This window comes from Oncorhynchus kisutch, linkage group LG8 (genome assembly GCF_002021735.2).
Source record: "Oncorhynchus kisutch isolate 150728-3 linkage group LG8, Okis_V2, whole genome shotgun sequence".
Taxonomy (NCBI): Eukaryota; Metazoa; Chordata; class Actinopteri; order Salmoniformes; family Salmonidae; genus Oncorhynchus; species Oncorhynchus kisutch.
In genome coordinates this window covers 28388223-28415969 of record NC_034181.2, presented here as the reverse complement: position 1 = coordinate 28415969, position 27747 = coordinate 28388223, and the positions used below count along the sequence as shown (strand labels likewise).

Sequence of the window (27747 nt, the reverse complement as noted above, 5' to 3'; positions counted from 1 at the left end):
TTCCACAGGCCCCAATCAAGTCTGATCAACTCTATGCGAAAGAGATGTGTTTCCTGCATGAGGCAAAAGGTGGTTACACCAGATACTGACTGGTTTTCTGATCCACGCCCTACCTTTTTTTTAAAGGTATCTGTCACCAACAGATGCATATCTGTATTCCCAGTCATGTAAAATTCATAGATAAGGGCCTAATGCATTTATTTCAATTGACTAATTTCCTTATATGAACTGTAACTCAATAAAATCTTTGAAATTGTTGCATGTTGCGCTTATATTTTTGTTAAGTCTTTATTCACTTTCATATTAACATTGGACAAGAACGATTAATTCAGAGAGGATAGAAAGAAGAAAAACTTAATGACCTGAAAGTGCCAATCACACAAGTACACTTCAGCAGGAGAACCAAGAATAACTTGACATGCGCAGTGGGCTACACAGAACGTTCATAGTTCGTGATAGGTATTGGATTGCACTCTGGGGAATCTGGAAATTGAGAATTAGGCCTACATTCAAAGAGTTGGAAAAATATCGGACATAATAGCTATAAGAAGTAGGCCTAGATCGTACTACAAACGTTACACAATAATAACTGTCAGATAACTGTCCTTGTTGATTTCGGAGGGGAGAAACAGACATGGAAGACTTCGGAACACCCCTGGACAAAAACGCTACGGAGTTAACCGTTATGGACGTCTATGACATTGCCGCGGTTGTGGGACAGGAGTTTGAACGCATTATCGATCAGTTTGGATGCGAGGCTTCACTGCGGCTGATGCCCAAAGTGGTCCGGGTTCTGGAAGTTCTAGAGGTGCTGGTCACCCGAAACAATATCAACCCAGAGACGGAGGAGCTACGGCGTGAGCTGGACAGGTTGCGAATGGAACGGAATGACAGATTGAAGAAAGAGCAGCTACATCAAAAGGTGTGTTTACCGAAATATTTAGCTCACGTGTGCAACACGAAGAGTAGCCTACTACACCAAGTATGGGCTTTTCATGACATTCCTCTGCTCTCTGACACTCGGTGTCACATTGCGCAAGAGCATGTTGACAAAAGTTACGTAAGTAATGTTTTACACATGCTGGAGCCACACTGCACCAAATACCCTGGTTTCAGACTCTTAATTATCCTTACTACTCTAAAGACTAACCACTTCCATGCCAGTCGGGAGAATGTAGGTGTTTAATCTGAACACTGGAAAGCTTTTTTTCTCCACCGACAGTTGGGTAAGGGAACTAACTGTAGGTTGTTACAGCCCCCACCCTCTTGTCAGACTCCATACATAAAGTGTACAACATAAGACAAAAGTAAAAAAGAAAATATACACAGAATAAATTGCAAGCACTAACACTGCAATACACATTTATAAAAAACAAATAGACAATATCAATACATGTATTACCATAAACGATATAAAGGGAATAAAAGATAAGGGGGTAATGTTTCGTGTTTGTTTATGTAACGGTGAGTCGGTGCAAAAAGTTTTGAGAAGAGTTCATAAAGTCTGGTCAAATAAAATAAGTTTGATTTGTCACATACTTCGTAAACAACTGGTGTAGACTAACAGTTAAATGCTTACTGGTCCTTTACCAAAAATGCAGAGTTAAAAAAAGAAATAGTGACACGAATAACAATAATGAGTAAAAATAACATGGCTATATATAGGGAGTACCAGTATCAAGTCGATGTGCAGGGGTACGAGGTAGCTAGTATGTACATGTAGTAGGGGTGACGTGACAAGGCAAAAGGATAGATTAACAGCAGCAGTATATGTGGTAATTGAAAGCTTGTGCGTGTGAGTGGCGTCAGTATGCATGTGTGTGCGTGTTAAGTGTGTGTGGGCATCTGTAGTGTGTGCATGGAGTCAGAACAAGAGAGTTGCAGGTAGTCTGCGTAGCCATTTGATTAGCTATTTAGCAGCCTTGTTTAGTAGACTTAAGGCTTGGGGCTAGAAGCTGTTCAGGGTCCTGTTGGTTCTAGTCTTGGTGCACTGGTACCACTTTATGTGCAGTAGCAGAGAGTACAGTCTATGGCTTGGGTGGCTGCAGTCAGAATTATTTTGGGGCTTTCCTCTAACACCACCTGGTATAGAGGTCCTGGATGGCAGGGAGCTCGGCTCCAGTAAAGTACTGGGCCATACTCGCCACCCTTTGTAGCGCCTTGTGGTCGGGTGCCTTGCAGTTGCCTGTCAAGCGGTGATGCAGCCAGTCAAAAATGCTCTCAACGGTGCAGCTGTATAACTGAGGGCCAGAGACAAATCTTTTCAGCCTCCTGAGGGGGCTGAGGTGCACTACAGAGGGTAGTATGTATGGACCAGTACATCACTGGGGCCAAGCTTCCTGCCATCCAGGACCTCTATACCAGGCAGTGTCAGAGGAAGGCCCTAAAATCATATTTAAAGCATTGTTAGTTAAGGATTTGTAAGTAAGCATTTCACTGTAAGGTGATGATGCAATACCTGTTGTATTCGGCGCATGTGGCAAATAGAATTTGATTTGCAGCTGATTATGGTTTATTGTACAATCAGATGTTTTGGGTAGGGCTGCGGTGGACGTGGACTGTTGCTCCGGTTTTCATTCTGATGGAGATTTTTTGTCCCCATAAGCACGCTTGGCCCTTCTCCGGTCTGCTGATGCAATCAGGTCCTCAAACTCAGGGGAGTGTCAGGGTGGAGAAGTTTGAAAAGATCTGGGTCTGTCTCCACATCAGACATCATGTCTTCAGCTGTCCCCGCAAATCGCTGCTTCTCTTTAGAAGAGAGTTCTTTTGACCGACTGGCCAGAGCCTATGAAATTACAGAAGACAATAAGTTATTCTACTCAATAAAGAAACAGTCTTGAACCCTGGAATTTCAACAACAGCAAAAAGCTGAAGAAGCACTCACTAAAAGCTGTGGAACCAGTCTCAACTTGCATCTGAGGAGTCAGTGTTTAAAAAAAAAAACATATTTCACCTTTAATTAACCAGGTAGGCAAGTTGAGAACAAGTTCTCATTTACAATTGTGACATGGCCAAGATAAAGCAATGCAGTTCGACACATACAACAACACAGAGTTACACATGGAGTAAAACAAACATACAGTAGAAACAAGTCTATATACGATGTGAGCAAATAAGGTGAGATAAGGGAGGTAAAGGCAAAAAAAAAGGCCATGGTGGCAAAGTAAATACAATATAGCAAGTAAAACACTGGAATGGTAGATTTGCAGTGGAAGAATGTGCAAAGTAGAAATAAAAATAATAGGGTGCATAGGAGCAAAATAAATAAAATAAATACAGTAGGGAAAGAGGTAGTTGTTTGGGCTAAATTATAGATGGGCTATGTACAGGTGCAGTGATCTGTGAGCTGCTCTGACAGCTGGTGCTTAAAGCTAGTGAGGAAGATGAGTGTTTCCAGTTTCAGAGGTATTTGTAGTTCGTTCCAGTCATTGGCAGCAGAGAACTGGAAGGAGAGGTGGAAGGAGAGTGGTGTATTAGCAATGGTTATATGCATCAAAATCCTTGAGAAAATTGTAAGATGTAGAATTATGTTACAGTCAGTCCATCTATGTCTTTATGAGACTACTCACCTTCAAAATCTGCTCCACTCTTCATCTATGCACCTTAATCTCAGCTGACTGACCAGGAGACCCAGTACACAGGCGTTGTGCAGACTTCCTGAGCCATGACAAAGAAAAAACATGAAATTAAGTTTATGCATGATATTCACACCTATTTCATGCAACATATATGAGAATGCTAAGATAACTGACATATAATTTACAGATAGCTCATTCTGTCTTGCTGGATTAACGCCCATGGCTCGTTCCAGTGCAGGTGTTGAAGCACTCTGTTGTAGCTGCTGCTGTTGGAATAGTTGAGCTACTTGTGTCATCAGCCTTTCATTCATATAAGCCACCATGTTGTAGTCCGCCATTTGATTTAGCCTGGCCATGAATTGTTGGAAATCCATGCTCTTGTTTGGTGATGCATCGTTTCCTTGCACGAAGAAACTCCTGGATTTGTCTGGTTTATTTACAAGTAGACCAGAGCCAGCTGCTATCGCATTGGCGTCTATGGGAGAGCCACCACTTAAGTTGACCACAACTGTTTAACAATTTTTTTCAATGGTAAACGACCTGAGTAAGACCTCTATTTGTCCACCATCTTTTTCAACCAGTCTTTTTAGCTTGGCTTTCAATCAATGACACCTTTGTTTTATGTGCAATTATGCAGAATGAAAAGGTTAAAGATGCTATACCTTTGTGTATGTATGTACAGTTGAAGTCAGAAGTTTACATACACTTAGCTTGGAGTCATTAAAACTCGTTTTTCAACCACTCCACAAATTTCTTGTTAACAAACTATAGTTTTGGCAAGTCTGTTATTAGGACATCTACTTTGTGCATGACACAAGTCATTTTTCCAACAATTGTTTACAGACAGATTATTTCACTTATAATTCACTGTATCACAATTCCAGTGGGTCAGAAGTTTACATACACTAAGTTGACTGTGCCTTTAAACAGCTTGGAAAATTCCAGAAAATTACGTCATGGCTTTAGAAGCTTCTGTTAGGCTAATTGACATCATTTGAGTCAATTGGAGGTGTAGCTGTGGATGTATTTCAAGGCCTACCTTCAAACTCAGTGCCTCTTTGCTTGACATCATGGGTAAATCAAAAGAAATCAGCAAAGACCTCAGAAAATAATTGTAGACCTCCACATGTCTGGTTCATCCTTGGGAGCAATTTCCAAATGCCTGAAGGTACCATGTTCATCTGTACAAACAATAGTATGTAAGTATAAACACCATGGGACCGCTCAGGAAGGAGATGCGTTCTGTCTCCTAGAGACGAATGCACTTAGGTGCGAAAAGTGCAAATCAATCCCAGAACAACAGCAAAGGAGCCTGTGAAGATGCTGGAGGAAACAGTTACAAAAGTATCTATATCCACAGTAAAATGAGTCCTATAATCGACATAACCTGAAAGGCCGCTCAGCAAGGAAGAAGCCACTACACCAAAACTGCCATAAAAAAGCCAGACTCGTTTGCAACTGCACATGGGGACAAAGATCGTACTTTTTGGAGAAATGTTCTCTGGTCTGATGAAACAAATAAAACTGTTTGGCCATAATGACCATCGTTATGTTTGGAGCAAAAAGGGGGAGGCTTGCAAGCCGAAGAACACCATCCCAACCGTGAAGCACGGGGGTGGCAGCATCATGTTGTGGGGGTGCTTTGCTGCAGGAGGGACTGGTGCACTTCACAAAATAGATGGCATCATGATGGAAAATGATGTGGATATATTGAAGCAACATCTCAAGACATCAGTCAGGAAGTTAAAGCTTGGTCGCAAATGTGTCTTCCAAATGGACAATGACCCCAGGTACACTCAGATACACCAGCTCTGTCAGGAGGAATGGACCAAAATTCACCCAATTTATTGTGGGAAGCTTGTGGTAGGCTACCCGACACATTGACCCAAGTTAAACATTTTAAAGGCAATGCTACCAAATACTAATTGAGTGTATGTAAACCTCTGACCCACTGGGAATGTGATGAAAGAAATCAAATCTGAAATAAATCACACTCTACTGTTATTCTGACATTTCACATTCTTAATAAAGTAGTGATCCTAACTAAGACAGGGAATTTTTACTAGGATTAAATGTCAGGAATTGTGAATAACTGAGTTTAAATGTATTTGGCTAAGGTGTATGTAAAATACCAACTTCAACTGTGTGTGTGTGTGTGTGCGTGCGGTTGATGCATCCCCCAGGAGTTGGAGCTGGTGGAAGACGTATGGAGAGGGGAGGCCCAAGACCTGCTGTCTCAGATCACACAACTGCAGGTGGAGAATAAGAGCCTTCGGAAGAGCCTGTCCCTAAAAGACTCACCTGTGACTGAGGACCTGCAGAGACAGGAGGGTATGTGCAGCACAGAGTGGTATTTAGCAGCAACGTGGTCTCAGAGCATTTCGTATTATTCTTTAAGCAAATCTGAGACTCCTAGTCAGTTGTACAACTGAATGCATTCAACTGAAATGGGTCTTCCGCATTTAACCCTCTGAATCAGAGAGGTGCTGGGGGCTGCCTTAATCGACATCCACGTCTTAGGCGCCCGGGGAACAGTAGGTTAACTGCTTTGCCAAGATAAAGCAAATCAGTGCGACACAAACAACAACACAGAGTTACACATGGAATAAACAAATGTACAGTCAATAACACAATAGAAAAGTCTATATACAGTGTGTGCAAATGTAGTAAGATTAAGGAGGTAAGGCAATAAATAGGCCATAGTGGCAAAATAATTACAATTTAGCAATTAAACACTGGAGTGAGAGATGTGCAGGAGATGAATGTGCAAGTTGAGATCCTGGGGTGCAAAGGAGCAACAAAAAAAAAATAACAATATGGGGATGAGGTAGTTGGGTGGGCTATTTACAGATGGGCTGTGTACAGGTGCAATGATCGGTAAGCTGCTCTGACCACTAATGATAGTTACTGAGGGAGATGTATGTCTCCAGCTTCAGTGATTTTTGCAATTCGTTCCAGTCATTGGCAGCAGAGAACTGGAAGGAAAGGCGGCCAAAGGAGGAGTTGGCTTTGGGGATGACCAGTGAGATATACCTGCTGGAGCGCGTGCTATGGGTGGGTGCTGCTATGGTGACCAGTGAGCTGACAAAAGGCAGGGCTTTACCTAGCAAAGACTTATAGATGACCTGGAGCCAGTGGGTTTAGCAATGAATATGAAACAAGGGCCAGCCAACGAGAGCATACAGGTCGCAGTGGTGGGTAGTATATGGAGCTGTGGTGACAAAATGGATGCCACTGTGATAGACTACATCCAATTTGCTGAGTAGAGTGTTGGAGGCTACTTTGTAAATGACATCGCCGAAGTCAAGGATCGGTAGGATAGTCAGTGTTACGAGGGTATGCTTGGCAGCATGAGTGAAGGATGCTTTGTTGCAGAATAAGAGCCGATTCTAGATTTAATTTTGGATTGAAGATGCATAATGTGAGTCTGGAAGGAGAGTTTACAGTCTAACCAGACACCTAGGTATTTGTAGTTGTCCACATATTCAAAGTCAGATCCGCCCAGAGTAGTGATGCTGGACGGGCAGACGGGTGCGAGCAGCGATCGGTTGAAGCGCATGCATTTAGTTTTACTTGCATTTAAGAGCAGTTGGAGGCCATGGAAGGAGTGTTGTATGGCATTGAAGCTCGTCTGGAATGTCCACAATGTCCAAAGAAGGGCGAGAAGTATACAGAATGGTGTCGTCTGCGTAGTGGTGGATCAGAGAATCACCAGCAGAAAGAGCGACATCATTGATGTATACAGAGAAAATAGTAGGCCTGAGAATTGAACCTTGTGGCACCCCCATAGAGACTGCCAGAGGTCCAGATAACAGGCCCTCCAATTTGACACACTGAACTCTGAGAAGTAGTTGGTGAACCAAGATTGCGTTGATTGACAAGAGTACAGTACTGTCTTTTATCTATGGCGGTTATGATGTCGTTTAGGACCTTGAGCGTGGCTGAGGTGAACCCATGACCAGCTCGGAAACCAGATTGCATAGTGGAGAAGGTACGGTGGGATTCGAAATGGTCGGTGATCTGTTTTGTTAATTTGGCATTCTAAGACTTTAGAAAGGCAGGGCAGGATGGATATAGGTCTGTAACAGTTTGGATCTAGAGTGTCTCTCCCTTTGAAGAGAGGGGATGACCGCGGCCGCTTTCCAATCTTTTGGGATCTCAGACGATATGAAACAGAGGTTGAACATGCTAGTAATAGGGGTTGCAACAATTGTGGCAGATCATTTTAGAAAGAGAGGGACTAGATTGTCTTGCCCAGCTGATTTGTAGGGGTCCAGATTTTGCAGCTCTTTCAGAACATCAGCTATCTGGATTTGGGTGAAGGAGAAATGGGGAGGCTTGGGCAAGTTGCTGTGGGGAGTGCAGAGCTGTTGACCGGGGTAGGGGTAGCCAGGTGGAAAGCATGGCCAGCCGTAGAAAAATGATTATTGAAATTCTTGATTATCGTAGATTTATCGGTGGTGACAGTGTTTCCTAGCCTCAGTGCAGTGGGCAGCTGGGAGGAGGTGCTCTTATTCTCCATGGACTTTACAGTGTCCCAGAACCTTTTGGAGTTTGTGCTACAGGATGCAAATTTCTGTTTGAAAAAGCTAGCCTTTGCTTTCCTAGCTGCTTGTGTACATTGGTTCCTAACTTCCCTGAAAAGTTGCATATCGCGGGGGCTATTCGATGCTAATGCAGTATGCCACAGGATGTTTTTGTGCTGGTCATGGGCAGTCAAGTGTGGAGTGAATCAAGGGCTATATTTGTTCTTAGTTTTACATTGTTTGAACGGAGCATGCTTATTTAAGATGGTGAAGAAGCACTTTTAAAGAATAACCAGGCATCCTCTACAGACGGAATGAGGTCAAAATCCGTCCAGGATACCCGGGCCAGGTCGATTTAGAAAGGCCTGCTCGCTGAAGTGTTTTAGGGAGCGTTTGACAGTAATGAGGGGTGGTTGTTTGACCGCGGACCCATTACGGACACAGGCAATGAAGACCGCAGAGGTGTATTTAGAGGGCAAGTTGATCAGGATGATATCTATGAGGTTGCCAGTGTTTACACATTTAGGGTTGTATCTGGTAGGTTCCTTGATCATTTGTGTGAGATTGAGGGCATCTAGCTTAGATTGTAGGATGGCCGGGGTGTTAAGCATATCATAGTTTAGGTCACCTAACAGTACAAATTATGAAGATAAATGGGGGGCAATTAATTCACATATGGTGTCTAGGGCACAGCTGGGGGCTGAGGGGGGTCTATAACAGGAGACAACAGTGAGAGACTTATTTCTGGAAAGGTGGATTTTTAAAAGTAGAAGCTCGAACTGTTTGGGCACAGACCTGGATAGCATGACAGAACTCTTCAGGCTATCTCTGCAGTAGATTGAAACTCCACCCCCTTTGGCAGTTCTAACTTGGTGGAAAATGATGTAGTTGGGGATGGAAATTTCAGATTTTTTGGTGGCCTTCCTAAGCCAGGATTCAAACACGGCTAGGACATCAGGGTTGGCAGAGTGTGCTAAAGCAGTGAATAAATCAAACTTAGGGAGGAGGCTTCTGATGTTAACATGCATGAAACAAATTATTTTACAGTTACAGAAGTCAACAAAAGATAGCGCCTGGGGAATAGGAGTGGAACTGGGGGCTACAGGGCCTGGGTTAACCTCTACATCACCAGAGGAACAGAGGAGGAGTGGGGAAAAGGGTACGGCTAAAGGCTTTAAGAACTGGTCGTCTAGTGCGTTGGGGACAGAGGATAAAAGGAGCAGATTTCTGGGCATGGTTGAATAGATTCAGGACATAATGTACAGACAAGGGTATGGTAGGATGTGAGTACAGTGGAGGTAAACCTTGGCGTTGAGTGACGATGAGAGCAGTTTTGTCTCTGGAGGCACCAGTTAAGCCAGGTGAGGTCTCCGCATGTGTGTGGGGTGGGACAAAAGAGCTATCTTTGCATCTTTTTTGAGCGGGCCTGAGGGCTCTACAGTGAAATAAAACAGTAAGATCTAGCCAAGACAGCAGTAGACAAGGCATATTGGTATTAGAGAGAGGCATAAAGCAAACACAGGTTGATCAGGAGAGCTAAGACAACAACAGGTAAATGTCGATGAATGGGCAGAGCGGGTTAGTTAGGTACATACAGGACCTGAGTTTGAGGCTGGGGCCGACAGGTAAACAAAATGAGGTACTGTGTTATTGAAACAGTCCAGGGAGCGTCAGCTGTGTAGCTGAGTAATCATAGGGTCAAAAGAGCAGCAATAGGTGAGTCAGGGTGGCGTTTGGTAGTCACTACTACGCTAGGCGAGCAGATACAGCATTCAGAAAAGCAAGTGGGCCGGGGCAAGTAGATGGTTCTTCAGCGACATCGTAACATGTTCGCTTGTTGATTCGTCTGTATACCAGTTGTGATGGATCGGCGGGCTCCGTGTCGGCAGTAAAAGGGTCCAGGCCAATTGGCAAAATAGGTATTGTAGCCCAAGAATTGGCCGAAGGACCTCTTCGGCTAGCCGAGAGATGGGCCTAGCTCGAGGCTAGCTCCAGGCTAACTGTTTCTTGCTTTGGGACAGAGATGTTAGCCAGGAGTAGCCACTCGGATAGTGGCTCTACTAATCCACAGAGGACCACTTATGATATTCAGGACAGTAGCCATAGTGATTAGCAACTTGACAAGTCAATGTCATTTAGGGTGATTTAATTGTGCACTCCTACAATTAAACTCAAATGCCTCATAACAAGGTATATGTTTTGAGTGCAGAAGATATGAGGTGATGTGTTATTGGTGTGTAACAGACAGAGCCGGAGAACATACACTACAGAAAGTATAGCATTGCTGGCAACACCGGGTCTCTGATCACCATGTCAGTGGCAAGAACACCTGAATTTCCAGCTGCATCTAAATCCAGTAGGAAGACTTGGTCAGGTGATGCACCATAAGTGGGACTGATTTATACATTGAAGTGTCATTTGACCTACATGCTACCAGGTGCCTCTGGAAGATGCGTGTACCTCAGCGACCTGGAGAGCAGTGGGAAGACCGGGAAGAAATATTAAATGACATGACTTGGAGAATCTATCCACTACCACCAGAATAGTGGTGAAACCATCAGAAGGGGAAGATTAGTAACAAAGTCAATGGATAGATGGGACCAAGGTCACAGAGGCACGGGAAGTGGAAGGAGCTTCTCTGTTGAAGCATTCCGGGGGGACTTAGTTTGAGCACACTCGGAAAAGGAGTTGATATACCGCCTAACATCCTGCACCAAGGTGGGCCACCAGTATTTCTCAGTGATGGAATGGATGGTGTGAAACTATTTGGATGTCCAGCGATGACAGATGTGTGTGCCCAGGTCAGCAGCCAATCCCTTATCCCTGTGGGAACGTAGATGTGTGTGCCCAGGTCAGCAGCCGATCCCTTATCCTTGTGGGAACGTAGACGTGTGTGCCCAGGTCACTAGCCGATCCCTTATCCCTGTGGGAACGTAGATGCGTGTGCCCAGGTCAGCAGCCAATCCCTTATCCCTGTGGGAACGTAGATGCGTGCGGGAGGACAATTCCGGGATGCGGGCTCACTCTCTAGAGCCTGGTGGATGTCCACATCTACATCCCAAACCACTGGACCCACGACTCTGGAGGAGGGGATTATGGGTGCCTTCTGGCCAGGAGTCTCTCCCGAATTGTAGATACGGGACAGGGCATCGTCCTTGATGTTCTTAACCTGGGCGATAGGTCAGCGTGAAGTCGAATCTGGTGAAGAAGAGGGCCCGCCTGGTTTGTGCGTATGTACTCAAGGTTCCGATGGTTGGTGAGAATGACAAATGGTTCCTTGGCACCCTCCAGCCAGTGTCTCCACTCCTCTAATGCCAACTTCACCGCCACGAGCTCCCGATCGCCGACGTCGTAATTCCTCTCTGCGGGGGACAGTTTATTGGATTAGGAAGCACAAGGATACAATTTTAGTGGGTCCCCCTGTCTTTGTGACAAAACTGCCCCCACACCCACGTCCGATGCATCTACCTCAACCACAAAAGGTGGTTGATGGGATCTGGGTGGGATCTGGGTATTTTAGCAAGGGGGCGAAGGTGAAACGCCCCTTGAGGAGACAAAAGGCCTTGTCGGCTGCTGGAGACCAAACCAACCTACGAGGCCCACCCTTGAGGAGAGAGGGGCGGCGACGACACTGAAGTTCCTGATGAAGCAGCAGTAAAAGTTGGCAAACCCCAAAAACCATTGTAACCCCTTGATAGTGGTTGGGACTGGCCATGACCTTACCACATCTACCTTCTTGTCCTCCATCCTCACTCCCTGCAGGCTGATTTGGTAGCCCAAATTGGTACTTCTCTGCCTTGACGAACAGGTGGTTAGCCAAGAGGCATTCCAGGACTGCTCGAACGTGAGTGATGTGATCTCTTCAGTGGGTTGAGTGACTGAGTGTAGTCTGGCCCAGGAGTGGGAAGGTGAACGGAAAGGCTCTGGAGCAACGAACCGCCCTTGCTGTCTCTGCCTGGCCGGTTCCCCTCTTTCCACTGGGATTCTCTGCCTCTAACCCTATTACAGGGGCTGAGTCACTGGCTTGCTGGGGCTCTCTCATGCCATCCCTGGAGGGGGTGCGTCACCTGAGTGGGTTGATTCACTGTTGTGGTCATCCTGTCTGGGTTGGCGCCCCCCCCTTGGGTTGTGCCGTGGCGGAGATCTTTGTGGGCTATACTCAGCCTTGTCTCAGGATGGTAAGTTGGTGGTTGAAGATATCCCTCTAGTGGTGTGGGGGCTGTGCTTTGGCAAAGTGGGTGGGGTTATATCCTTCCTGTTTGGCCCTGTCCGGGGGTGTCCTCGGATGGGGCCACAGTGTCTCCTGACCCCTCCTGTCTCAGCCTCCAGTATTTATGCTGCAGTAGTTTATGTGTCGGGGAGCTAGGGTCAGTTTGTTATATCTGGAGTACTTCTCCTGTCCTATTCGGTGTCCTGTGTGAATTTAAGTATGCTCTCTCTAATTCTCTCTTTCTCTCTCTCGGAGGACCTGAGCCCTAGGACCATGCCCCAGGACTACCTGACATGATGACTCCTTGCTGTCCCCAGTCCACCTGGCCATGCTGCTGCTCCAGTTTCAACTTCCACCAGACTGTGCTGCTGCTCCAGTTTCAACTGTTCTGCCTTATTATTATTCGACCATGCTGGTCATTTATGAACATTTGAACATCTTGGCCATGTTCTGTCATAATCTCCACCCGGCACAGCCAGAAGAGGACTGGCCACCCCACATAGCCTGGTTCCTCTCTAGGTTTCTTCCTAGGTATTGGCCTTTCTAGGGAGTTTTTCCTAGCCACCGTGCTTCTACACCTGCATTGCTTGCTGTTTGGGGTTTTAGGCTGGGTTTCTGTACAGCACTTTGAGATATCAGCTGATGTACGAAGGGCTATATAAATACATTTGATTTGATTTGATCCTCCAGGTTGTTCAAGAAGATCAGGATGTCATCGATGTACAAACACCTGACATTCGAGCATGTCCCTGAACACCTCGTTGACAAATTCCTGGAACACTGACGGAGCATTGGCTAAGCCAAAGGGCATAACCAAGTAATTGTAGTGACCAGACATCGTGCTGAACGCAGTCTTCCACTCATCCCCTCCCGGATGCGAATGAGATTGTAGGCACTCCACAGGTCCAGTTTGGTGAAGAACAGGGCCACGCGGAGCTGCTCGATGGCTGACGGCACCAGCGGAAGAGGGTAACGATACTTTGTGGTGATGTCATTGAGTCCACGGTAATCGATACAAGGATGTAATCCACCCTCTTTCTTGGCCACGAAGAAGAAACCAGCTGATGCAGGGGATGTGGACCTGCGGATGAAACCCTGTTGGAGCGCCTCTTGAATGTAGTCCTCCATGGCCTGGGTCTCAGCCTCTGGGAGAGGGTAAATGCGTCTGCGCGGAGGTGTATCACCGGAAAACAGGTCAATGGCATAGTCCCAGGGGTGATGAGGAAGGAGACAGGTGGTGAGGGTCTTGGAGAATACCTCCCTTAGATCCTGATATTCCTCCGGGATGTTGGGCAGGAGACCAAAACGCAAGAACAATACCAACTGGTGAGTGAACCTGGGAGAGTGACATATAAAGAGGAGGAAATTATATAGGTAATGGAGTCCAGGTTTGAATCATAATGAATCACAGGTGTGCGTAATGATGAATCCCAGGGGTTAGTTACTTCCGGCGCCGACAGAGATGGCCGCCTCACTTCGCGTTCCTAGGAAACTATGCAGTTTTTAGTTTTTTTTACGTGTTATTTATTACATTGGTACCCCAGGTAATCTTAGGTTTCATTACATACAGTCGGGAAGAAGTACTGAATATAAGAGCAACGTCAACTCACCATCAGTACGACCAGGAATATGACTTTCCCGAAGCGGATCCTGTGTTCTGCCTTTCACCCAGGACAACGGACTGGATCCCAGCCTGTGACCCAAAACAAAGATGTCATAAAAGAGGGAAACGAAGCGGTCTTCTGGTCAGGCTCCGGAGACGGGCACATCGCGCACCACTCCCTAGTATACTTCTCGCCAATGTCCAGTCTCTTGACAACAAGGTTGACGAAATCCGAGCAAAGGTAGCATTTCAGAAGGACATCAGAGACTGTAACGTTCTTTGCTTCACGGAAACATGGCTCACTCGAGAGACGCTAACGGAATCGGTGCAGCCAGCTGGTTTCTTCACGCATCGCGCCGACACATCTTTCTGGTAAGAAGAGGGGCAGGGGCATATGCCTTATGGTTAACGAGATGTGGTGTGGTCACAACAACATACAGGAACTCAAGTCCTTCTGTTCACCTGATTTAGAATTCCTCACAATAAAATGTCGACCACATTATCTACCAAGGGAATTCTCTTCGATTATAATCACAGCCGTATATATATTCCCCCCCCAAGCAGACACATCGATGCCTCTGAACAAACTTTATTTGACTCTTTGCAAACTGGAAACCACATATCCTGAGGCTGCATTCATTGTAGCTGGGGATTTTAACAAGGCTAATCTGAAAACAAGACTCCCTAAATTGTATCAGCATATCGATTGCGCAACCAGGGCTGGTAAAACCTTGGATCATTGCTATTCTAACTTCCGCGACGCATATAAGGCCCTCCCCCGCCCTCCTTTCGGAAAAGCTGACCACGACTCCATTTTGTTGCTCCCTGCCTACAGACAGAAGCTAAAACAAGAAGCTCCCGCGCTCAGGTCTGTTCAACGCTGGTCCGACCAATCTGATTCCACGCTCCAAGACTGCTTCCATCACGTGGACTGGGATATGTTCCGCACTGCGTCCAACATTGACGAATACGCTGATTCGGTGAGCCAGTTCATTAGAAAGTGCATTGAAGATGTTGTTCCCATAGCAACGATTAAAACATTCCCAAACCAGAAACCGTGGATTGATGGCAGCATTCGCGTGAAACTGAAAGCGCGAACCACTGCTTTTAACCAGGGCAAGGTGACCGGAAACATGACCGAATATAAACAGTGTAGCTATTCCCTCCGCAAGGCAATCAAACAAGCTAGGCGTCAGTATAGAGACAAAGTAGAGTCGCAATTCAACGGCTCAGACACGAGGTATGTGGCAGGGTCTAACAGTCAATCACAGATTACAAAAAGAAAACCAGCCTCGTCACGGACCTTGTCACGGTCTTGCTCCCAGGCAGACTAACTTTTTTGCCCGCTTTGAGGACAATACAGTGCCACTGACACGGACCGCAACCAAAGCACCAAAGACTACCGCCCCGTAGCACTCACTTCCGTCATCATGAAGTGCTTTGAGAGACTAGTCAAGGACCATATCACCTCCACCCTACCTGACACGCTAGACCCACTCCAATTTGCTTACCGCCCAAATAGGTCCTCAGACGATGCAATCTCAACCACACTGCACACTGCCCTAATCCATCTGGACAAGAGGAATACCTACGTGAGAATGCTGTTCATCGACTACAGCTCAGCATTTAACACCATAGTACCCTCCAAGCTCGAGACCCTGGGTCTCGACCCCGCCGGGCTGCCCCCAGGTGGTGAGGGTAGGTAACATCTCCACCCCGCTGATCCTCAACACTGGGGCCCCACAAGGGTGCGTTCTGAGCCCACTCCTGTACTCCCTGTTCACCCACGACTGCGTGGCCATGCACACCTCCAACTCAATCATCAAGTTTGCGGACGACACTACAGTGGTAGGCTTGATTACCAACAACGACGAGACGGCCTACAGGGAGGAGGTGAGGGCCCTCGGAGTGTGGTGTCAGGAAAATAACCTCACACTCAACGTCAACAAAACTAAGGAGATGATTATGGACTTCAGGAAACAGCAGAGGGAGCACCCCCCTATCCACATCGATGGGACAGTAGTGGAGATGGTAGTAAGTTTTAAGTTCCTCGGCGTACATATCACAGACAGACTGAATTGGTCCACCTACACAGACAGCGTTGTGAAGAAGGCGCAGCAGTGCCTCTTCAACCTCAGGAGGCTGAAGAAATTTGGCTTGTCACCACTCGCAAACTTCTACAGCTGCACAATTGAGAGCATCCTGTGGGGCTGTATCACCGCCTGGTACGGCAACTGCTCCGCCCACAACCGTAAGGCGCTCCAGAGAGTAGTGAGGTCTGCACAACGCATCACCGGGGGCAAACTACCTGCCCTCCAGGACACCTACACCACCGATGTCACAGGAAGGCCATAAAGATCATCAAGGACAACAACCACCCGAGCCACTGCCTGTTCACCCGCTATCATCCAGAAGGCGAGGTCAGTACAGGTGCATCAAAGCGGGGAACGAGAGACTGAAAAACAGCTTCTATCTCAAGGCCATCAGAACTCCAGCCACTTTAATAATGGGAATTGATGGAAATTGATGTAAAATATATCACTAGCCACTTTAAACAATGCTACTTAATATAATGTTTACATACCCTACATTACTCATGTATATGTATATACTGTACTCTATCATCTACTGCATCTTTATGTAATACATGTATCACTAGCCACTTTAAACTATGCCACTTTGTTTACATACCCTACATTACTCATCTCATATGTATATACTGTACTCGATACCATCTACTGCATCTTGCCTATGCCGTTCTGTACCATCACTCATTCATATATCTTTATGTACATATTCTTTATCCCTTTACACTTGTGTGTATAAGGTAGTAGTTTTGGAATTGTTAGGTTAGATTACTCGTTGGTTATTACTGCATTGTCGGAACTAGAAGCACAAGCATTTCGCTACACTCGCATTAACATCTGCTAACCATGTGTATGTGACAAATACTTTTGATTTGATTTTGATTTGATTTAGTACTCTAGCGACATCGGAGGGGAGGAGCAGACGTGACAATAAATAGTGAAGAAGCAACCCTGGGATGCTGGCCTTCTAGACAGAGTTGCAAAGAAACAGCCATTTCTCAGACTGGTCAATAAAAATAAAAGATTAAGATGGGCAAAAGAACACAGACACTGGACAGAGGAACTCTGCCTAGAAGGTCAGCATCCCGGAGTCACCTCTTCATTGTTGACCTGTTTTGCTGGTACTATTTAATGAAGCTGCCAGTTGAGGACTTGAGGCGTCTCTTTCTCAAACTAGACACTAATGTACTTGTCCCCTTGCTTAGTTGTGCACCGGGGCCTCCCAATCCTCTTTCTATTCTAGTTACAGCCCGTTTGCTATGTTCTGTGAAGGGAGTAGTACCCAACGTTGTACAAGATCTTCAGTTTCTTGGCAATTTCTCGCATGGAATAGCCTTAATTTCTCAGAACAGGAACAGACTGATGAGTTTCAGAAGAAAGTTATTTGTTTCTGGCCATTTTGAGCCTGTAATCGAACCCACAAATGCTGATGCTCAACTAGTCTAAAGAAGGCCAGTTTTATTGCTTCTTTAATTAGAACAACAGTTTTCAGCTGTGCTAACATAACTGCAAAAGGGTTTTCTAATGATCAATTTGCCTTTTAAAATGATAAACTTGGATTAGCTAACACAACGTGCCATTGGAACACAGAAGTGATGGTTGCTGATAATGGGCCTATGTACCCCATGTAGGTATTCTATTAAAAATCTGCAGTTTCCAGCTACAATGGTAATTTCACATTTTCATTAAATAGTCATTTCAAAATTTCATTAACCATGTCTACACTGTATTTCTGATCAATTTGATGTTATTTTATTGGACAGAAATGTGTTTTTCTTTCAAAAGCAAGGACATTTCAAACTTCTGAAAGGTAGTGTATGTTTATGTGTTAATGGCTGTGTGGGCTGTATGTGTGTATATCTTGGACAGGTGTGTCAGAGAGAGAGTTTCAGGTGATGAAGAAGCTAAAGGAGGTGGTAGACAAACAGAGGGATGAGATCCGGGATAAGGACCATGAGCTGAACCTCAAGAACGAGGACCTGGAGGCGGTGAGGCTTGTCTCTTTTCATCTAGAAGCATTCCACACTCCCTGAACTACATAACAATCCCTCCTAGGCTTCCTACTGTCTATAGCCTAATGCTTCAGCACATAGATGTCTCGTCTTGCCTGAGGAGGACAACTACTTCCACCAACAATCTGGACACTGTTTCCATCAGTTCATTACAGATAAATGGGTAGGATTAAACGGACTCCTTCCTCCCCTTATAGCTTCAGCTGCAGCAGCACCGTCTGATGAAGATCAACCTGGACCTGCGACACAGGATCAGTGTGGTAGAGGCTCAGGGCAAGGCAGTGATCCAACAGAAGGCTGAGCTGGAGGCTATGTCCCAGGCGCGCCAGCAGGAGCTCGGGGCCCTGCGTCGGGAGGTGGCAAGGCTGAAGGAGGAGCGCAAAGAGTGGGAGCTGGACATGAAGAGGTCAGCCGAGGAGGAACCATCCCCCTCAAAGTCTGTGATGACAGTGCTTACACCAGTATCAGCCAAGGTAACCACAGCTACAACCCCCTACCTGATCAAGTCCATTACATTTCTCTTTAAGACACCATTACATATCTGTACGATTCACCTTATAGAGTTAAGATTATACCCAAATTACAGGGTTTTAAGTTCCCTATTGACAAGAACACAATAACATGACATCCACCCAAGGAGGGTCAGTCAACCTTGTAGATTAGCCATTGAGTATCATTGCCACTGCTCACAAAGCCTGTCATAGCACTGTAAGTGACCGTGCTATTTCCCAAATCCAGTCCTTGGTACTAGCATCAGCAGCCTCCATCGTACACAATTCTTTTTGGGCGGAATGCAGAAGTGACCATGAATTCCTGGCACAGTGCTTTGAGTCAGAAGAGAGCCCTCCTGCCCTCTCGCTGTGTGACAAGGACCAGGAGGAGGAACCTGATGTCCTGGACCAGAAGGAGTCCGACAGGCCCCAATTCACCCTCGAGGAGCTACGGGACGTCCTGAAGGAGAGGAACGAACTCAAAGCTCAAGTGTTCATGCTGAGAGAGGAGCTCATCTATTACAAAAGGTTACATGATATGACATCTGCTGTGTGAAAAAACAAAGTGAATAAAAACATTTAAAAAAAAGAATTACCTGGAGTTGAGGGACTAGGGATATATCATCACTTTTTAATACCCCTTCAACTGAATCTTATGTTATTACTATACTGAACAAAAATATAAGCGCAACATGCAATAATTTCAAAGATTTTACTGAGTTACGGTTCATATAAGGAAATCAGTCAATTGAAATAAATAAATTAGACCCTAATCTATGGATTTCACATGACTGGGAATACAGATACCTTTAAAAAAAGGTAGGGGCGTGGATCAGAAAACCAGTCACTATCTGATGTGACTGCCATTTGCCTCATGCAGTGTGATCTCCTTCGCATTGATTTGAGCAGGCTGTTGATTGTGAACAGTTGTCCCACTCCTCCTCAATGGCTGTGCGAAGTTGCTGGATATTGGCCGGACCTGGAACATGCTGTCGTACACGTCGATCCAGAGCATCCCAAACACGCTCAACGGGTGACAGTCTGAGTATGCAGGCCATGGAAGAACTGGATCATTTTCAGCTTCCAGGAATTGTGTACAAGTCCTTGCAACATAGGGCCATGCACGATCATGCTGAAACATGAGGTGATGGCAGTAGATGAATGGTACGACAATGGGCCTCAGTATCTCGTCACGGTATCTCTGTTGATTGAAATTGCCAATCGATTAAATGCAATTGTGTTCATTGTCCAACGTTTATGCCTGCCCAAACCATAACCCCCCCGCCACCATGGAGCACTCTGTTCACAACTTTGACATCGGCAATCTGCTCGCCAACACGATACCAAACATGTGATTTGCGGTTGTGAGGCTGGTTGGACGTACTGCCAAATTCTTTAAAATGACGTTGGAGTTGGCTTATGGTAGAGAAATTAACATTGAATTATCTGGCAACATTCCTAAAGTCAGCATGCCAATTGCACAATCCCTGAACTTGAGACATCTGTGGCATTGTGTTATGTGACAAAACTGCACAATTTAAAGTGGCTTTTTATTGTCCCCAGCACAAGGTGCAGTGGTGCACCTGTGTAATGGTTATTCTGTTTAATCAGCTTCTTGATATGCCACACCTGTCAGGTGGATGGATTATCTTGGCAAAGGATAAATGCTCACTAACCGGAATGTAAACAAATTTGTGCACAACATTTGAGAGAAAAAAGCTTATTGTGCATATGGAACATTTCTGGGACCTTTTATTTCAGCTCATGAAACATGGTAACAACACTTTACATGTCGCATTTATATTTTTGTTCAGTGCACATGTACAGTTGAAGTCGGAAGTTTCAACCACTCCACAAATTTCTTGTTAACAAACTATAGTTTTGGCAAGTCGGTTAGGACATCTACTTTGTGCATGACACAAGTCATTTTTTCAACAATTGTTTACAGACAGACTATTTCACTTATAATTCACTGTATCACAATTCCAGTGGGTCAGAAGTTTACATACACTAAGTTGACTGTGCCTTTAAACAGCTTGGAAAATTACAGAAAATGTTGTCATGGCTTTAGAAGCTTCTGATTGACATCATATGACTCAATTGGAGGCGTACCTGTGGATGTATTTCAAGGCCAACCTTCAAACTCGGTGCCTGTAAACACCATGGGACCATACAGCCATCATACCGCTCAGGAAGGAGCCGCGTTCTGTCTCCTAGAGATCAACGTACTTTGGTGCGAAAAGTGCAAATCAATCCCAGAACAACAGCAAAGGACCGTGTGAAGATGCTGGAGGAAACGGGTACAAAATCAAATCAAATCAAATCTTTTTTTTTTTATATAGCCCTTCGTACATCAGCTGATATCTCAAAGTGCTGTACAGAAACCCAGCCTAAAACCCCAAACAGCAAGCAATGCAGGTGGAGAAGCACGGTGGCTAGGAAAAACTCCCTAGAAAGGCCAATACCTAGGAAGAAACCTAGAGAGGAACCAGGCTATGTGGGGTGGCCAGTCCTCTTCTGGCTGTGCCGGGTGGAGATTATAACAGAACATGGTCAAGATGTTCAATGTTCATAAATGACCAGCATGGTCGAATAATAATAAGGCAGAACAGTTGAAACTAGAGCAGCAGCACAGTCAGGTGGAAGTTGAAACTGGAGCAGCAGCATGGCCAGGTAGACTGGGGACAGCAAGGAGTCATCATGTCAGGTAGTCCTGGGGCATGGTCCTAGGGCTCAGGTCAGTTGAAACTGGAACAGCAGCATGGCCAGGTGGACTGGGGACAGCAAGGAGTCATCATGTCAGGTAGTCCTGGGGCATGGTCCTAGGGCTCAGGTCCTCCGAGAGAGAGAAAGAAAGAGAGAAGGAGAGAATTAGAGAACGCACACTTAGATTCACACAGGACACCGAATAGGACAGGAGAAGTACTCCAGATATAACAAACTGACCCCAGCCCCCCGACACATAAACTACTGCAGCATAAATACTGGAGGCTGAGACAGGAGGGGTCAGGAGACACTGTGGCCCCATCCGAGGACACCCCCGGACAGGGCCAAACAGGAAGGATATAACAAAAGTATCTATATCCACAGTAAAACAAGTCCTATATCGACATAACCTGAAAGGCCGCTCAGCAAGGAAGAAGCCACTGCTCCAAAACCACCATAAAAAAAGCCAGACTCTGGTTTGCAACTGCACATGGGGACAAAGATCGTGCTTTTTGGAGAAATGTTCTCTGGTCTGATGAAACAAAAATAGAAATGTTTGGCCATAATGACCATCGTTATGTTTGGAGGAAAAAGGGGGAGGCTTGCAAGCCGAAGAACACCATCCCAACCGTGAAGCACGGGGGTGGCAGCATCATGTTGTGGTGGTGCTTTGCTGCAGGAGGGACGGGTGCCCTTTACAAAATAGATGGCATCATGAGGACAGAAAATGTAATTGGATATATTGAAGCAACTTCTCAAGATGTTAGTCAGGAAGTTAAAGCTTGGTCGCAAATCGGTCTTGCAAATGGACAATGACCCCAGGCATACTTCCAAAGTTGTGGCAAAATGGCTTAAGGACAACAAAATCAAGGTATTGGAGTGGCCATCACAAAGCCCTGACCTCAATCCCATAGAAAATTTGTGGGCAGAAATGAAAAAGCGTTTGCGAGCAAGGAGGCCTACAAACCTGACTCAGTTACACCAGCTCTGTCAGGAGGAATGGGCCAAAATTCACCCAACTTATTGTGGGAAGCTTGTGGAAGGCTACCCAAAACATTTGACCCAAGTTAAACAATTTAAAGGCAATGCTACCAAATACGAATTGAGTGTATGTAAACTTCTGACCCACTGGGAATGTGATGAAAGAAATAAAAACTGAAATAAATCATTCTCTCTACTATTATTCTGACATTTCACATTCTTAAAATAAAGTGGTGATCCTAACTGACCTAAGACAGAGAATCTTTACAGTAATTAAATGTCAGGAATTGTAAAAAACTGAGTTTAAATGTATTTGGCTAAGGTGTATGTAAACCTCTGACTTCAACTGTATATTTACTAATGATGTTGCATCCCACTTTATCCTTTTCATTTTTTGCATTTGTTCATAATACAAGTCCACATTCTTTAAATTAATCCCTTCTCCCTGCCTCAGTGAGGAGTTGGAGAATGAGATATACGGCATCAACTTGGATCCATCACTTCAGTCACAGCCTGCAGCCACTGAACAGCCTGACTCAGGGATCAAACGTCTGTAAGTACTGAGGCCCACTAGACCTACGCCAAAACTCCTCAGCCACCCCACTCCATCTCTCTTGATGGTATGTGCTCAGGCCACACACATATAGGTGCACAGCCTATCACAATCTCTGACATTTTCAAACAAGGTTGTCACTAACCACGTTTCCATCTAGTTTTTATGCAAGTAAGGTCATCATGACAGCTGTGATTGAAACAGGACTTTTCGGTCATAAAAAATAACGGTAATGTGGACAAATAATTTGTTTCTTTCAAAATAGTGGGATCTTTTTGTGTCTGTAAAATTAATCATGCAAGAAATGGCGTTGGAAATGCCTTTATGGTCCTCCCACTACGACTCGAGAAACCAGGCAGTTTATTAGGATACAGATTAAATAAATTAAGATTAACTTCACAGGGTGGTGAAAGTGCAAGGTGATCTTGATGCTCCTTTCCAGTAAATATCGAGGTTCTTATTCTGGTGACATGATTGATGCTTGACTACCGTTTTTGACCATTTTTTGATATTTTTATTTAACCTTTATTTTGACAGGGAAGACATATTGAGACCTAGGTCTATTTTCCAAATGTACCCTGTATAATACAATATAAAATACACATTAAACACAAAATATACACACTACATGACCAAAAGCACAAAAATGTACAGTTGACACTATGCATTGGGGCAGGTAGTGTTCTCCTCTCATCGTGAACCGTGATTCATCACTCCTGAGAATGCGTTTCCACTGCTCCATAGTTCAATGGTGTCAAGCTTTACACCACTCCAGCCGACACTTGGCATTGCGCATGGTGTTCTTAGACTTGTGTCCGGCCATGGAAACCCATTTCAGGAAGCTCCCGACTCAGTTATTTTGCTGATGTTGCTTCCAGAGGCAGTTTGGAACTCTGTAGTGAGTGTTGCAACCGAGGACAGATTATTTAAAACTTCTTACCTGGGAATATTGAAGACTCATGTTAAAAGGAACCATCAGCTTTCATATGTTCTCATGTTCTGAGCAAGGAACTTAAACGTTAGCTTTTTTACATGGCACATATTGCACTTTTACTTTCTTCTCCAACACTGTGTTTTAGAATTATTTAAACCAAATAGAACATGTTTCATTATTTGAGGCTAAATTGATTTTTATTGATGTATTATATTAAGTAGAAATAGGTGTTCACTTATTATTGTAATTGTCATTATTACAAATACATTTTTAAAAATCTGCCTTGTTGTCCTCCAATAATCGGTATCGCTATCTGCGTTGAAAAATCAGAATGGTCGACCTCTAGTATCAAAATACTTTTGTATATATTGTGTAAATATATACACACACATTAGAATACAAACACACAGTCATGGCAAGCACAAATAAAACAACACAAATCACCCAGAAAAAAACGGTTCATAAGAATATTCTTGCTCTTATCCATAATAATCTCATCATGTAGACAAGCCTACCTGCACTATATCTGTGAGCTGTTGGCTAGAATGCACTGCCAAGACCAGAGTAGGAACATTTGCAATTTAACACAACAGTTTTTGTGACAAAACTATCGGTAGACGATGGAAACATATTGAACTTTAGATTTGTATTCGGTACATGAAAATACACACTTATTTTTATCCTCAAGTTAGTTTGGTGGAAACACCACTGTTGGGAAAATGTGCATATTATCTTTATGCAGACTCTAGAATATTCACATACAAATATTTCTAATTGGGTGGAAACCTAGCTATTAACCAGGTTTTGATCCAACCTTTTTAATTCAAGTGAAGTACATGTAAAAAATGTTTATGACAGGCCTGATGGTCACAAATTGTCGGTAAACTTCCAAAATCTCGACAAAACAAAATACAATAGACAAGGTGGGATCTTTTTGTGTCGGTAAAATGTATTATGGGAGAAATGTCGGTGGAATCGCTTTTATGCGCCAATATTGGTATAATAACTATCATATCAAAGTAAACTTGGAGTCAAGCGATGACGTGTGGTCCTCCCACTATGAGCAGTCCGTTTATTAGGATACAGATGAGTTATTAAATTATTATGAACTTCACAGGGTAGTGAAAGTTCAAGGTGATGAGCTTGATGCTCCTTTACAATAAATATTGAGGGTCTTACTCTGGTGACATGATCATCGATGCTTGGCTGCCTTTTGTCAAATCTTGTTCTTTTGTCCATGATAATCTCCTCATGTAGGAAATACGATCACTATCTGCGAGCTGTTGGCTAGAGCGCACGTGCCAATACCAGAGTATACACAGACTCGCGAAATAACACATTTTTGTTTGAGAATCCATCAGTACAGTTGAAAATGCGATGGAAACCCATTTAACTTTTATTTTTGATTCGGTACATGGGAATTTAAACGCAAAAGGTATTTATGTGCACTACATCGTCGCGTAAATACTTTTATCACCAACAAGTACATTTGATGGAAATACATGTCTGGTGGGAAAATTGTTTTTATGCGGATTTTAGAATATAAGCATGACAATCTGTCGCCAATTGGATGGAAACCTAACTTTATATATGTATGTCACTGACCAATATGCTTGCGTGAGCACTAAAACAAATAATGACAAATTAATTTCCACAATGCTTGTTTGGGAATGTTATATTTGTAGAAGGACCAGGTTGAACGGATAAAGTTTCTGCACCATTCTGTGACTTTTTTTCAACTGCCATAATATTTTTTTTAAAGGTCATTTACAAATAAGTGTGAAGAGAAGAAAAATGACCACCCATAAATAAATTGTGTATTATTAATTATTTAAGTAGCTTACTTCGTCTAGATGTGGCTTGCCTCCTTTGCCAACCTGGGTGCTGCAAAGAAGTCACTTTGCACCAAAACTCGGACTACTTTTTTCCCCGCTTATGTCTCTTCATCTGTACTTCTTTGGACAGGATATTCACTGCAGTAATGCCGATGGTAGCAGCAGGGTTGATTGCAGACGATCCAACGTTACAGCCGATCAGACGACTTATGTCCTGTGTATGAACTTTTACATTTATTTCATCTCTTTTTGTGATGTCATTGTTGGTGAGCCAAGCACCGTCACTGTGCCAAAGCCCCTCCACGCCTGTCATCTCAAATGCAATACTTCCTTGTGATCATGTGTGCATGATGTGGGAGTATTCTTATTGGCTGATCATGTGTAGACCTTGAACCAGCTCATCATAGAAGATGCCACAATCATTAAAAATGGTCACCTCTTTTGCCAATATACTAATCCAGCAACTCACTATTACATGTACAAATCCACATATGCATGTTGTCTGAGTTAGGATTTTTTCATAGCATGGATATTCACGGTTGACAGCTCTTCATTTGCTGAATAAAGTGGAGTGACTAACTATGTTACCCTCTGACAGGGCAAAGCTTATGCACTTCCCCAACCTTTTGTTTAGCACTTTTCCTCATGCATGCTCTCATTCTGCTTTTGTCCTCACTCTGAGAACTCAATGTTCTCACTCACTCTTCATGAATAATCTGAAGTGTAACCAATGTATTTTATTTATGTATTTTAGTAGTAGTATTGTCATGGCTAGTTTTTTTTGTGTGTGTGTTTTTTTTGCATGGTGTAACCTTAATTCTTAATTTCTCTCATTGTACCTATCCAGGTTTAGCATCTTCTCTGGAGAAAAGAGGCAACCAGAGGAAGTGATTTGTTATTTGCACGCAGAGCAGGCTCAGGAGGCACTGAAGCATCCATAACCAGGGACCTACACTGAATGCACAAAACATTAGGAACACCTGCTCTTTCATGACATAGACTGACCAGGTGAATCCAATTGAAATCTATAATCCCTTATTGATGTCACCTGTTAAATCCACTTCAATCAGTGTAGATGAAGGGGAGGAGACACGTTAAAGAAGGATTTTTAAGCCTTGAGACAATTGAGACATGAATTGTGTATGTGTGCCATTCAGAGGGTGAATTGGCAAGACAAAATATTTATTTGCCTTTTGAACGGGGTAGGGTAGTTGGTGTCAGGCGCATCATTTTGAGTGTGTCAAGAACTGCAACGCTGCTGGGTTTTACCATGCTCAACAGTTTCCTGTGTGTATCAAGAATGGTCCACTGCCCCAAAGAACATCCAGCCAACTTTACAACTGTGGGAAGCACTGGAGTCAACATGGGCAAAATCCCTGTGAATGCTTGACACCCTGCAGTCCATTGAAGCTATTCAGAGGGCAATAAGGGGGTACAACTCAATATTAGGAAGGTGTTCCTAATGTTTTGTACACTGAGTGTATAATGTCCCATGCTGGTGGTCTCCAAGTAAAAACATGAAGAGCTTCATGCCAAGAGGGATTGTCAGGACAAAGTTGTCTTGTGGGGACAATGGAGAGATGGATTCAGGAGAGAATAATGTGCAATCTGAGAGAGATCCTGTGCCTTTTGAATTCATCTTTAGTTATGCAGACTATGGTGCTTTATACTAGCAATAAGTATTAGTGTAACTTCAGAGATTGCTCACATGTTTATTTTAACTATAAAAGCAAACTTATACCAAGTCTGAGGCCCCAAGTAAGACAAAATATATTGAAGGCATTTTGACGTGATATAACTATCGGCCATATTTAAATTGTATTTATGTTAAGATTGTATTTTGACTATGCTGCACTTGAGTTTCCTAGTGTCTAAATAAAAAGCTGGCATATTGTTGACTATCTGTGATGTGAATATGTTCACCTGTTTTCAATGTATGCTCAATATTAATTGTAGACACCTAAAAATATGAAATGGCACAATTTTTATTTTATTTTTTTATTTCACCTTTATTTAACCAGGTAGGCTAGTTGAGAACAAGTTCTCATTTACAACTGCGACCTGGCCAAGATAAAGCATAGCAGTGTGAACAGACAACAACACAGAGTTACACATGTTTTAATGCCTGTCAGTTCTTGCATTAAAATGTGAGATATTTTGGCCTTGTTCAATTTGATAGTTTTATCCCTGATTTTTCAGGTGCAAATGCAAACTTTGAGACCCTCAAAGCC

The 27747-nt window shown here is 44.0% G+C and overlaps 1 protein-coding gene across 3 annotated transcripts; it reads left to right on the top strand.

Moving 5' to 3' along the window:
• Positions 1-422: 422 nt before the first annotated feature.
• Positions 423-27417, top strand: LOC109895926 (RILP-like protein 1). Of its 3 annotated transcripts, XM_020490038.2 has the most exons (8): positions 424-922; positions 5762-5909; positions 17874-17992; positions 18214-18489; positions 18755-19035; positions 22649-22747; positions 25647-25734; positions 26364-27417. In XM_020490038.2, exons 1-8 carry the CDS (start codon positions 635-637, stop codon positions 26367-26369), a joined length of 1305 nt encoding a protein of 434 aa, XP_020345627.1. In that variant the 5' UTR covers positions 424-634; the 3' UTR covers positions 26370-27417. The 3 variants fall into 3 exon arrangements, with proteins under 3 accessions (XP_031685894.1, XP_020345627.1, XP_020345628.1); XM_031830034.1 differs by lacking the exon at positions 26364-27417 and having other exon boundaries at positions 423-922; positions 25647-25740; XM_020490039.2 differs by lacking the exon at positions 25647-25734.
• The last annotated feature ends 330 nt before the right edge of the window (positions 27418-27747 follow it).

Excerpts from the sequence above, each read along its gene's own strand:
- LOC109895926 (XM_020490039.2), top strand. The coding sequence starts at position 635 with ATGGAAGACTTCGGAACACCCCTGGACAAAAACGCTACGGAGTTAACC. Across the intron at positions 19,036-22,648 it reads GAGCTCATCTATTACAAAAG|TGAGGAGTTGGAGAATGAGA; the intron begins GTTACATGATAT and ends TCCCTGCCTCAG. Across the intron at positions 22,748-26,363 it reads GACTCAGGGATCAAACGTCT|GTTTAGCATCTTCTCTGGAG; the intron begins GTAAGTACTGAG and ends GTACCTATCCAG.